The following is a 13653-nucleotide window of genomic DNA, read 5'->3' as shown; positions in this document are numbered from 1 at the left end:
GGCTCTCTCCTTCTTTTTGGGTCTCTTTGTTTTTCTCTCTCTTTGCATCTTCACATTCGTTTGTCTACCCCTGTGTGAAGGCTGGTTATTTCAGTGTCACTGTGAAAATGTGCAGTGGCATTAAAAAAGAAAAGCCTTTGGTCTGATTCAATTTCACAGAAGACCGAGATGACTAAAGAGACTTTATTTTAAGCGAGAGAACTGTCTCTTTGTGGCTGTAACGCAGGTCTAGCAGATATCTAGGTTTCCCAACACGTAACACTGTGATCCCTTCCTTAACTTCTGACTGTGCCTGTTCATACAGATGCTATATAATGAGGGGCTGTGTAAACCTTGCACTCACACAGTCAATTCAGCACTCAGACTGTAATCAGCTCACTTATTACAGCATAAGACCTTTAACCTCCATTGTTGCTTCATAAGGAGAGGGCCCTGGGTTCAAACCAACCAGAACTGAGTGAACTTTACTTTTATTCTCTCATCTATTAGAGCATTTGCTATGGGTAGACAATGGATATGCTGCTGCCACGAGACACAAGGCGTTTTCTACCTGCATCTGCGAGCTGGGAACCGGAAACCATTCATCCCAATGAAAACGATGAATAAACTTCCAAATAGCGAACAAACAATTTCCTCTAGAGATTAATACAGGAAGCAGCCTGATGTAGAAAAAAATAAATAAACTGGAGCACTAAAAAAAAGTGCTGGGCTTTTCTATGAATGAGACAATATGTAACAGAATGTGAGCATGTTACTCATCGCTTGTTTTCTTTATTCGGTCAAGCCTGGAGTAAGTTCAGGTGTATTTCATGCTCGTGTTATTCCCAGACACGTACACAGAGAGTCGCATAATGAAGGCATTCAGCAGCAGGTGACAGGTAAACCGGGAAGAGGAGCAGGGCAGGCTGTGACTTGTTGGCCTTGTAATTGCACCTTGATGAGTGATGTGATGTGTGTGTGTGTGTGTGTGTGTGTGTGTGTGTGCGTGTGTGCAGACTGGAGGAGAGGTGCACTCGCTTCACCTGTGATACCTGGCAGGATGGAGATCAAGCTGTCGCATTCCTTCAGCGAGAAACCAGCTGAGCGCACGACCCGGAGAACCACAGGCTGCAGATGTTTCCCAAAAGTGCAGCAACAAATCAAACCCGCTTAGACGCTGATGTCTCTTGAAACATGACTGCAAATGACATTTAGATGAGGGGAGGGGGGGGGGATAAAAGCCGGAAACGACAGGAGGAGCGTGACACCTCGTGCGTCCCTCTCTCTCTCTCTCCCCTCTATTCCTCTTTCCTCTCTCTCTCTCTCTCTCCCCCGCCTCCTCCTCCTCCTCCTCACTCCACAGAGTGGCAGCGTTGGCATCGTTCAGAGAAACCCTGCGCTGGGAAATGAGCTGCGGTGGCTGCCTGTGCGCACTCCTCCACTCGGATCCCTCTGCGCCGTCACCCAGCCGGTAGGCGTGCGGCCACAGAACCAGGCTGCACCGCGTCAGCGCAGCACCGCTATTTGCATGACATGACTTCAGTTATTCCTGCTGTGAGTGCGCGTAACCCAGATCTCTCTCCTCTCTTTAGGTGAACCCGAGAGAAAGGCGTGTGTCACAGTGGATATATGAGAGAGGGGATCGGCGCGTAATCCCGGAGAAGACCCAGTTCTCTCGGAGGAGGGGGTTGAGTAACGACAAGAGAAGAAGGTCCTGTCCAGTGCACTCATCCGGACCGGGAAAGAGACGGGACCTCTGCGCTGTGAGGAGTCCTCTCTCCGGTCGGTGCCGCGCAGCAGTGCGCAGCAGAAGAGCAGCCACAGACCCGACTGACGCGCTGAAGGGACAGAGAGGAGGAAGGTGGTGGATATTTTACGCACAAACGCCTGACACCGCGAGTCTGCTACTCCTGCTGTAGGACCCCCTCAACACGGTCGGATTTGCACTTGACTGGGTCCCCACGTTGGAGGATGGATTCATTCATCATAGCGGCTCTGGCACTGTGCTCGCTGACGGCACCAGCCCTTGGAGACAAAGGCACCAGCAAAGCCCGGAGTTGTTCGGATATCAGGCAGTTTTACAGCGGGAAGGGTTTCCATCTCGATGGAGTCCCTCAGTCTGAAATATCAGGTGAGCTCCTCCTCAACACCCGCAAACACTTCCAGAAACCACAGGCCTGGTCAGGAGCAATGTGTGGATTGTTAAGATGTTCGCAATGATGTGTTAAGTGCACAGTAGAGAAGCTCACAGTTGCTTTACACTCATTGCCACCGAGGAGCATAATCCCAGTGCAAGTCCCACTGGGAATGTTGGTCTATTTCGGGGTCAAAGTCGCACCTGCACTGGTGGCCTATACCATTTATAATTGTTGGTGTGTTGCCGCCCTGTGTGTTCAGTGTGATGTTTAGGATGTCAGAACTTAAAATACATGAACCACAAGCATACAATTTGTTTTTTTTCAAGTTACTGTGAGCAGATGGGATGTTAAACTTTTTGACGTCTAAACCTCATTTCATGTCACATGTTAAAGAAGGAGGAAGGGAAGCTCCGGAGATGAAACGCTGCTTTGAAAAGACATGACAGACAATGTGGCTGTTGCATCCCTGATCAAAAAAGAAAAGAAAAAAAATCCTTGCACCTTTTTGGACACAGGTGCAGGCTCAGCACTTTGCTTTCAGTTTTCCTCTCCCAGTTTTCTCCCTTATCAGTTTGAATTAAGTTTCTTTAAAGCCCTTGAGATGCTCCCAGATCTTCCCCCCCCCTCTCCAAGCTCTCTTAACATGCCTTTCATGCACAGGACATTCTTCCTTATCGCTGGCCGGCCAGTCACTTGACCATGAGCTGTACAAATATATGATGTGGCTCACTGTGTCATTCATGGCCTGATGTCAGACAGTCACAAGCCCCTCGACAGTTCCTAGAAGATTACATGTGCGCCTCTCCTGGAATTTGGTGCAGCGCTTTTCACACATGAACAAAGAGACACACACACACTAAGGGTTTACCGCAATTTCAGGTTGTACAGTTCCAGTAGCGTACATGCATGGACAAGACGGGAGACTGTGACCCAGCATGTTTCCATAACTACTTTTCTGTATGCTCATAATTCAAAGGAGCGATAACTTGCTATTTTGATCTCATTCTCTTTTTTTTTATTCACTGAACTGTGAATGCAATGAACTAGTTTCCAAACAGTGAATAGAAATCAAAGACGACTAATATTTTAAGTATTTTAGCAAGAAGAAATGAGAGTGGAATCTGAAGGTTTCTTATACTGCTGCATTCATCCAAAATCTGATAACGTACTTTTTCCCACAAAACCTCCTCCGGACTCTGCATAAGCCACATCCGCTGTATCACACGATTCGTTTTTCACAGAGCGCTGCACTACACCGTGACAGTAGATAAACTCTTCCTTCCCGCAAAGAGGGCCATGTTTATTGGTTCGCCCGGGCGGAAGGGGACTGAGATGTGCGAGGGTGACTTTACGCCCCTTTATCCGCCGAAAAGGTCACACACTCAGGATGGTCTTAAAGTAGAAACTGCTCTATTTCTATTTCGGCAGAAAGCGTCTTGACGGAAATAGTAATGTGCAGTGGGTTTTGCTTCTAACACTTCAGCCGTTTTCAGACTTGACTTGCGGCTGAGGTCCAGAAAATAAGGTCGGGAGTTTACCCAGAGGTTGCCTTTCAGACGTGCACAGTGCAGCGGGAGGTTCTCTGCACAGACGTGTTCAACAACAGCAACGAACCCTCCGCATTATTCAGGCGAGAGGTGGAGCAGCCTGGGTGCCGCCGGGTTCATTTTTGTGTCGGTCACCTGATAGGAACGTCATTAACCCCCCCACACGCTAGTGGCGACTCCACTGAGGGATCCCCCTGCTGTGTTCTCACATCGGATTCTCCTGGCTTTCTGCAGACTTTACACTAGGAGGCCGACTCGGAAAGTCTGCAGATAATATTTAGTCTCTTACGCTGACATTTGGGTTCACACATTCAAGTCCTTTCTGGAGAAAATGTGGAGGAGCTGCGGAGTTCGGTGCATGTCTGAACGCAGCTTTTGATGTTTTGCTTTTGATTGTCCTTTAATATTCTCGAGCTGGAGGCACGGAGCATTAAGAGCACGGAAGATCCTTCCTTTCGATTACACTGATAGGATGGGAGAGATTTGAGGGAGGGGCTGGTAATGTGATGAAAGTGTTTGCCCAGGTCGTCACCAGCGTACATCATCAGGTAGTGAAGGCCAAGTCGGAACGGGACCCTTCTAATTTCACTGATTGACCATACTGAATAAATCATTTGACTGAATTAACGCCAGCCCCATGGCCCCTTAGAAAACTCCCTTTTTCTTCCAAATGCCTGCGATCCATAACGCTTTAAAGAGCATATCTGTCTTGTCGTGACACTACCGATTCCTCTTGTTCCAATCAATGGCCGTGGAGCTTACTTAAGGCGTTATGTATTGACACAAGTCTGAAATGCATTCTCCGTAAGAGGGAAAATAATGGAGTGGAAACTGAAGGTGGAGGAGGAGATAGATAAGGGAATGGCAGAAATGAGAGATGAGAAAGAGGTAGACATATAGAGAGACGACGAGAAAGGGGGGGTTGGGTATGTACAGCAACAATATTTCTCCGGTGTCCCTGTCTCTTGGCTGTCGAGCATAAATAACGGCCTGGCATATTAAACCCCCTAGTAAAATATGAAAGCTTTAATTTATGCCTCCAAATTATGGAGCCACCAAAACGTTGCGGATGAACCCTGACATTTGCAGAGGGATGTTTCCTGCCGTGACACCGGGGCTTGATCAACCTAATGCATTGGCCGTCCCGACTCAAGGTCACATGCTAAGTACATCACCCAGGTTCTGTCTGGGAGGACGATGAGAGACGACTGCAACCCAGCTCTGGAAATGATTTCTGCTCTCCAATCCTTTTTCTCGGAGCCACTGCACGGGGAAAAACTCCTGGGCACACCTCAATTTCAGATGCACCAAATGTGTATAGTCAAACGCAGAAGCAGATCTAATAACATTTGAACAAGGTCTGCAGGCAATATAACCAGGAGAGGGTAAAAGGAAAAGCGTGTTCCTCAAACCCAGTGCCATTTCATTCTTTTTTATTAAATTCTGAGATTATTTGGTTAAGAGATATTGTTTTACTTTCATACCTTCAATTAGTTAGATTTGAAACAGGTTCCCTTTCTCGACATCTGAAGCAGAAAGAGTCAGACGTCTCCAACATCCCTGTCTCATAACACAGTGTGGGTCTGATTATGCTCAGTCAGCGGTGAAAGAAGATTCCTAGATATTGCTCTCACATCGACACGCCTCACATAGCACCTTGGATAGTCCCCTATTCTTAAATAACTTGCCCTGGGGGGGGGGGGGGGGGGGGGGGGAGAGGAGAAACAAACTATTGAGTTGAGGGTGCTGCTCATTATCATTGTGTTTGAGCGGTGTTCACCGGACCGTGAGAACAGTATCAGAGGAGCAACAGCAAATCATCACAAATAAACAAAACAAACAAATAGGTGTGATGATTATAATTTAACACTCTTCGGTATAATCAGTTATTTCTGATGGTGTTTTTCCCTAAAAATGGATGATTGACTTTTGCAAGGCCCATCTGTCTCCTCCCTGCTCTGCCCCCTCCCTGTCCCACCCCATCATTACAGTCCCGATGACTTATCTTTTCGTATTTCAGGGGGATGACATTCTTCATCTCTCCTTTTTTCTCTCTGTCTCTCTCTTTCTCTTTCTCTCTATCGCTCTGTCTCTCTCTCATCGGCTGTTAAAGAGAGAGGCGCCAGACGCTCTTTGAAAGCAGCCGGCAGCCAACGAGTGCTGGATGCTGAATGTCACATAAGCCCGTCCAAAAAGACGATCTGCATGAGGGCTGGTAGCATTTTGGAATGGCACTGGCTTTCCCATGCTGTATCTGTGTTGTTGTTGATTGCCGGTTGCTACAGGCGGACTGCGAGTCGCTCGCTGCTCTGAAGTGTCATCTCTAACCAGTGTTTGGGTAATGATACAGTGGGGTTGCAGCTTACCAGGCCTGCTAGGAACTGTTGTTGACTAAAGACCGGCTTGTGGCTGGAAAAAACGGGCAGATCAGCATGTCAGCCCACAGTGAAGTATGGGAATGTTCTGAACTCAGGCACTTGGCCGAGCATTTAGCCATAGGTCCTGAAATGTGCAGCTAAACCGCAGTCATGGGATTTCACGCAGCGGTGCGGAGGATCTCCCCCTGTAAGCCTCACCTCTTGGAACTGGGGGTAATGATAAGATAATGGCTGCTGCTGTGCTCGCTGCCCCCCTACACCACTTTTCAGCCAGAGGTTAAATGGAGATGGGAGTCGGCTGCAAGCAGAAAACAGAGCTGGTTTGCCGGCGGAGTCAACATCCAAACAGCAAGAATGGAAGAGGTAATTTAAGACATTGTACTGATTAATGTAAAAGGTCTCTTTTAATTCATCCTCATACAGTAAGAACAGAACTTTAGGAATCTGCAGAGTAGAGTATAGTATCTGTAAATCCAGCACCAGTTAGCTCAGGACCCTCCAGCTCCTCTGCTCCTCAATGAAGCTGCTTGACATGTGATGGTGTCCTTCTCCTGTCCCTTCAGCTCATGCCAGAATATAAAAATATATTCACACTATCATAATTATTGGGACACAATCACCACATTGTCTTATTATCAGCATGGAGACTTGACCTTGTCACAGTCAAGTATCATAAATGGCACGATGGATTCTTGGGAAATGGTAAAGCTATGTTAGGCCCTTTGGATGCATACTTTGATGGCCGGACTACGCATTTGTTCTTGTCACGTCCATGTCCCTGAATCAGCGGGGCCAGCCCTAGCCCACCTGATCAAATTCTCAGTTTTCAAACATTGTTAAGCTCAACAGTTTTTAATGTGGCATATAAATCAAAAGCATTTAGAGATGGACTCTTAAGGATTAAAGCATGAGTCACGCCGACCGACTGAGTCATGAGTGTGGCCGTGGTTTGTTCAAAATTAATTGGCAGTTCCATCTTAAGTTCCATCATCAGAGGAGAGATTAGAGACAGTGTTGTCCACTTAAGTGCGTTCGTCACAAGACTCCTTTAACCACTCTGTCTGAAAAGTGACAAATGTTGGAAAAACCTAAGCGTCTCTCCGCGGTGTCACCAGCGTTGGCCCTGGAGCACGAGGTCGGACTTTCCCCCCCACCTCTCTATGTGTCTCAATCACAGCAGCTGGTTCGAATACGCTTTCTCTGTAAGTGATTATTCCACCAGTAAATATCCCTGAAATCGCAGCTCAGTTGTTGTCTGGAACTGATGTGCGTGGATTTTGTCAAACCACATTGTTGTGATAAAATCAGGATTTTAACGGTGCAGAGCCGAAGCTGGAAATGGCCTGGGAGTGACTTCCAGTTAGGGCTGTCGTAAAAAAACAACAAAAAAAACTACAACTTTATTTCCTTGGTTGTCCTTCTTTTCCGTACCTCTGTAACTAAAAGTAAATTTTCCTTTCTTGGGATCAATAAATCTTCTCGTCTCTTAACTTAACTTATATTATCACATCTTAACTTATCTTATCTAAACTTATCCTGAGTTATCTTCAACCACTCGCTTGATTGCGAGTAAAAACAAGCTGCACTCTATGTGGTAGCCTTATTAATTTAAATGAACTATGAATAAACATGAAAAGCTAGTGTATGTGGTGAGTTTGACACAATTAAAACAAATAATTAGACTAAACATATTGAAATATGCCAACACGCTCTGAAAACCTCAGGTGTGAAACACAAGGTGCAGCAGCGAAAGGTTAATTAGACACAAACAAAAACAAAACAAGGAATCCTCTGTCGTATTAAGGGAGGTGCAACAATTTAGTCAGAGAGCAAAACACCATTATTACACCAATGTCAACACATGCAATCGGCCTTGTAAGGTTGCATGTGTGAATTCAGAAATTCAGTTAATGGGACAGACCAAACTTCACTGTAATGGTTTGTGTGTTAAGATGCGTGAGCGGCGTTGTCATATCTGGACAGTAGTGTAATCTCCATCCCATTAACACCCCCGGCTGATGTGCTGCTCTCTCTCCATGCGGCGGGGGCAACTAATTGATCGCGCTGAATTACATATCGCCGCCTGGTGAATGGAACTCATTAACGGACTTGGAGATAAGAGCGCCGGGGCTTATTTGAAGGTTAATATCGGCAGAAAGCCCCGCTCGTCTGTTGGTCTTCCCCTCCACACGGATTAAAGCCAAAGCAACAGTTGCCTCCATATCACAGAGTGCAGTCTCGTAACTCTGCCGCACAGGCGCGTGAATCCCTGCATCTGGGCTCCTGTCTGTTACTGTTCATGTGCAGCCGCGCGTGTGTGTGTGTGTGTGTGTGTGTGTTTTTTCTGCGTGCATGTGTGTCTTTGTGTACGTGTGTTTGCCTACCAACTGAATATGCTGGAGTTGTTAAAGTGCTGAAGTCAGTAAGAAGCCTCTTGAAGCATTAAGCCATAATGGGCTGCAGGGAGCATGAAACAGACCACAGTGTGTTTGATGTTCACCATAGAGAGAGGGGGAGAGACAGAGGGAGCTGATGGACTGCTGACTTGGGCTGCCCTGGTCTGCTTGGTATTGCTCGGCGCTGCTCGGCTCTCCGACAGGGTATGGACGGGGCAGAAACTGCACAAAGAGAAAGAAGAAAAAGAGAAAACGCTTCGGATAACATAGCTCCGTTCTAAAAGCGTGTCCTCGGCTGCTTGGCCTTTGGGAGCTGTGTTCATTCTCGGGGCCTGTTAACGTGGAGGACAGTCTGTCCCAACACGTTTAGTTGCTGTGAACTCTCCCTAAAGCGAGAACACTTTGCACAGATTGCACACTTACCTGTTTTCCTTGTATAAAGCGCACACACCAGTAGTAATGCTAATGTGCAACATGATTGTACTGACAATTTTCCATTTTATTTCCTGTGAAAAACGCAGCATTTTAAAGTAATCAAATTCTGTGAATGTGACACCGGGAGCGTTATCGGTCTTTTTTCGATTTGCTAGGACCAATTTACCCAACAATTTACCAGAGTGACTTAAAGGTAGGAAATTTAGTTGTGCGAGTGGCTATATGAATATGATGCACTACCCCCCCCCCCCATGCTTCCCCCCCCTCTCATGCTCCTCTTGTCTTTCCCTCCCTGTCACCTGCCTAATGGCGGAGTTGGAGTTCACACGTACAGCCCTCCCTTGGCAAGCGCACACAGACACACAGATGACAGCGAGGGCCAATCTTTCTTTGTCACAACAGGGGGGTTGCAATGTCATGTGCACAACAGGCGCATGTGTGTGTGTGTGTGTGTGTGTGTGTGTGTGTGTGTGTGTGTGTACCTTCCCTCTGCGGGCTGCAGTGTGTTGTTACTTGACTCCTCTTTTGTCTTCAGAGGAATTGGATGTGTCAAAATGAGAGTTATTCCCTCGTCAAAGCCTCTTCCCTGTCTCCGGTTGTGTGGGGATGTTGTGTGCATATGTGTGTGTGTGCATGTGCCCATGGGCGAATGAGAGAGCATCATTCTGTGTGTGTGTGCGGCACATATGCGTGTTCTCTACATGACTTTTAAAGCCATTGTGGCCACATCATTAATCTGCTTCCTCTCCATTTGTTGTCACTGTGGGTGAAGTGCTCGTTAGATTGCTGACATATTTGTTTTGCCCCTTTGTCGGTTATATATGTACGTGTGTATGTTTGTCATGCCAAGCTGTTGTGGTTCATATCCCCTCCAGCGGTGGCTTCTGTAGACAAGGTGAGTATTCGAAGTGACAGCTCTCAGCGTGGCATCACTCCTGCTCCGGCTGCCTCTCCTCTCGCCCTCCCACTGCTTGGCAGATGGTGCCGACCCAAACCGGGGCACCCACTACCAAAATAAGTGAGGGCATGCAGGATGAATTTGACAGGCTGACGCCCTACACCAACGCACACACATACACATACATACACACACACACTGTCTGCAGCTGTGGACCAAAGTATTTGTTGGGAGACTTTCGTTTGTTGGCAAAGACGCATCCTGGAGGGGAAATCCTGTGGCTATGGCGCTATGGCAACAAATTCAGCAGGATCACAGGAGTGGACAAACACAAAAATGTAGGAAAAAGGACATAAGGAGTGGTGGAAAAACAATGTAATTGCTGTGTCTGAACACTGTGTAGCACCGCAAACCTTCCCTTCCAGCATCTGTTTCCTTGTTGGTCACCGATGCAGCTCCCATCAGGGCAACGCGTAACAAGTGTGTCTTAGAGCAGATGGTTGGATGGGAGATAAGAGTGAGCAGCCATAAAATGATCTTGGCCTGTTGTTTTGGCTTGATTGGTAGACACAATATCTTGTTTCACTGTCAATATTTTACCCATAATTCAATCATTTGTTTCATTGCATACGACTGCAAGGCAAAGGGAACATTCCTGGGCCTCTCGTCCAGACATCTTTTTCCGTTCGCTCACTGAAACAAATAGTAAAAGACATGAACTCTATGGAGTTGGGTCTGGACACTTGGTCACATGTGAAGAATGCAGTGGTGGACTGTCCATTTCAAACTCGTTTACAAGAACAGGACAACATCTGGAACAATCAGGTGGGGGGGGTCTGGGTAGAGGCAGAATAGGACTCTGACATTTGGGTTCTCACATCAGACCTGAGTTAATTACATGTCTCAAAGGAGCGCGGCAGTTGTTAGATTGTGTGTGTGTGTGTGTGGGGGGGGGGGGGGGGTCAGTCATGGGTTTGATTAGCTTCACTCCTGTATTTTTCACATTATACACCCTGGAAGTTACAGTTGATCGATGCCTCCACGGCTCTGTGTAATTCACTGCCCTTCTGTTTCAAATGCTTCTCTGATGTCAGTGGATCTGTTCGATAGTCTCCCAGTTTTGTCTTCATGATGTCATTAGCCATAAATGACTAATTCTGGCCGACTCCTGCCCCGGCCTTCCAAAAACAAACAAAGTTCAGGCAGCTGATGATAAAACTTGTTTTTTCTTTTTCATCAGCACTTCTCGGAAATGTTGTTTCATTCGCGAGATACAATCATCACCGGATGAAACTAATTAAAGGCTAATTTATACCGTCTGTAAGTGCAAAAAGAGCTTTGTCCGTTTGGAACGATGAAATCATCCCGGCCGACATTATTCCATATGTCCATTACGTTAGCATGGTTGTTAATTAATAACAATAACAAACATGGTGACTTGTTGAATATGAGATGATGTATCTCTTAAGAAAGAGGCCAAATTGGCTGTTCGTACATGTGCCGGTGCAAAGCACTAGCATATAGATGTAGTTTCTTTTATAGGCTCTTCTCAGAAAGGTCTACTACTTTTTTTCTTCCTTGTGTCTTATGCTTTTTTCCCTCGATGTATTGGCCACACTGCCCCCCCACCTAACGTTGAGGATAAATGAGCCCAAAGAACAGAGAGGTTGAGAGATCACAGAGGTGTGACCATCAAGTAGCCCACTGCTTTTTGACTCAGGACCAAAATTAAAACCTTTTTAAACAGTTTAATACACCGGCTGATTAGCCAGTTGCAGTTTTATACAAGTTTCACTGAACAACCTGCAGAGCAGACAAAGCTTTACACATCCCCTGTGATCCTCCTCCCTTGACGCTGCTGGGCTCCTCTGACTCCGGGGCATTACGACTCGGAAATGCTTTGTCATGTCCTCGGCTGTGTGAAATTGTTTGTGTGGAACGAACACACTGTCTTTTGTGAGGCCCAGTCACTTTTTTTTTTAGCTCTCCCTCCAGTTCCTTGATACTCAATCTAATTGCAAAAATAGATTGAGGTTCTCTCTGATGGAGAAAGCCCGGCGGCTGCTATCTCTCAAATATATATAAAAAGAGGAAATAGGAATTGAATAGATGAGAGATGGGGTTTGTATAATAAAAGATAGGACTTGATGATAAAAATCAGGGAGGTGTCGTCTCGCCGCTGAATGCCTGTGTCCAGCACCTCTGCGCTGGAGCACCTGCCACACACAATACAGATTTAATAAAGATAGGACACACAGATGCAACCGTACACACAACCCTCAACTACACACCTCCCTTTGATAAGCAGTCATGTTTGCCGTGCTCTGCTCCACTGTGGCCCTTTTCTTCCACACGGACTGGAGGTTGTTATTAAAATACCACAGCTCAAATCCTCGCAGGATAAAAAACGAGTGCAGAGGTAGCCGGACTGCGAGTTATCTGACTGTTAGCATATGTGTTTCTGCATGTGTGTGAAGCAGATATCCCAGCTGCTCACAGACTTGTGAATATCGTCTTTGTCTCCAGTTACCTCTCCTCTCCTCTCCCCTGAGGTGTAAATATTATTCTCTATAATCTCTTCCCAGCTATAGAAGCTTGGTCCCATACTTTGTATGCAGAGGAGTCGCAACTTTCTCCCAGGGCTATGTCAAATCTCACTGGCTCTGACACGTCTATCTTTGGCTTTTTAGCTGCTTCAGGCAAGTGGCTGCACACTACAGCAATATGTGTTGCTTTATTGTGACTCGGTGAAGATTCCCTCTCATCGAGATAAACAGTTTCACACTGGTTTCCATTATCGTGATTATTTTCTTCTCTCTTTTCCCCTCTCGCGAAGTCGTTCCTGCCTTTGAGGCCTACCGTCTCTCTCTCCCTGTATCTGCTCCTGCAGAAGAAGTTGTGAATTAATTTATCTTTCATGTGAAATTTACTGCCTGCTCGCAGATGCTCTCCAGAAAAACATTGCCAGTTTGTTTCTGGTACTTTTTTACGTCTCCATATTTTTGTGATCTAGTTTTACCATGCATTTTATAGTCTGAACATTGAGGCCATATGTTTCAAGTGTGTAATTCCCAAATCCAGGGAAATCCTCATTGTCAGTGGAGCATTTCATGCACTGTAGGAGACCAACATCCTCCGGGCTCTGGGAATAAGACGCAGTAATTCTTAAAGTGTTCCCCCTGTAAAAGTTATACTTAATGTGATTTATGAATTCTGCAAAAAATCGTGTTGTTCTTTTTATTTTCATTTGAAAATATGTTTTCTCACACTCACTTTAATCGTCTCCCATCTTCCTCCTGTCTGAGTTTGAAGGTAATTACAGTGAAATCTGCATGTTGTTTTATTGGCTCCATGAAGCCCTGCGAGCACAGTTATCCGCACTTTAGCGCTTTGTGATCCTGCCGCATGTCTTCCTCTCCATCTGGTACAATTTCGGGGGTCTACGCTTAAACAGAGACGCCTGGTCCCCTTAAACATTAGTTATTCTTGCAACCAAAACGCCCAAATGAGTTGTTCTCGCTGTGCACTGCAGCCCCTTTATGTCCAGCTCTCCCAGTTTGTGGTGAGGCAGCTTCCACCCGTCCTCCCTGAGTCCACCCCAGCTCTCGTCTCCTGCTGGATTTTGTGCTTCCGAAGCACATTTTTCCCGTAATTAGATAGTGAGATATGGTTTTGTCCGTGACATCATCTCTCCAGCGTTATTTGTGGCTAAGGAAAGCCCCTGTAGTTCACGGTGGTTTGCTTATTTGGCTTGACCGTGCAGGGCTATTTACAACGTGGAGTTAGAGGGAAAACGGAGGAGTGGGAAGGACCAGCGGATTACGGAGGATTTATGAGATGTGGGGGTGAAATATGTAAAGCTCATAATTAGAAGGAACACAG

The 13653-nt window shown here is 46.3% G+C and overlaps 1 protein-coding gene across 1 annotated transcript in view; it reads left to right on the top strand.

The window, feature by feature from the left end:
- The first annotated feature begins 1343 nt into the window (after positions 1 to 1343).
- The window catches only part of gpc1b (glypican 1b), a 69684-nt gene continuing 57374 nt past the window's right edge, over positions 1344 to 13653 (top strand). The window contains exons 1-2 of the mRNA XM_062404848.1: positions 1344 to 1450; positions 1572 to 2110. Coding sequence (XP_062260832.1) covers positions 1951 to 2110 — 160 coding nt within the window. The 5' untranslated portion in view covers positions 1344 to 1450; positions 1572 to 1950. The remainder of the gene's footprint in view (positions 1451 to 1571; positions 2111 to 13653) is intronic.

This window comes from Platichthys flesus, chromosome 14, assembly GCF_949316205.1.
Source record: "Platichthys flesus chromosome 14, fPlaFle2.1, whole genome shotgun sequence".
Lineage (NCBI taxonomy): Eukaryota > Metazoa > Chordata > Actinopteri > Pleuronectiformes > Pleuronectidae > Platichthys > Platichthys flesus.
The sequence above is the reverse complement of the archived record's forward strand: the minus strand, read 5'-3'. Positions and strand labels throughout refer to the sequence as shown.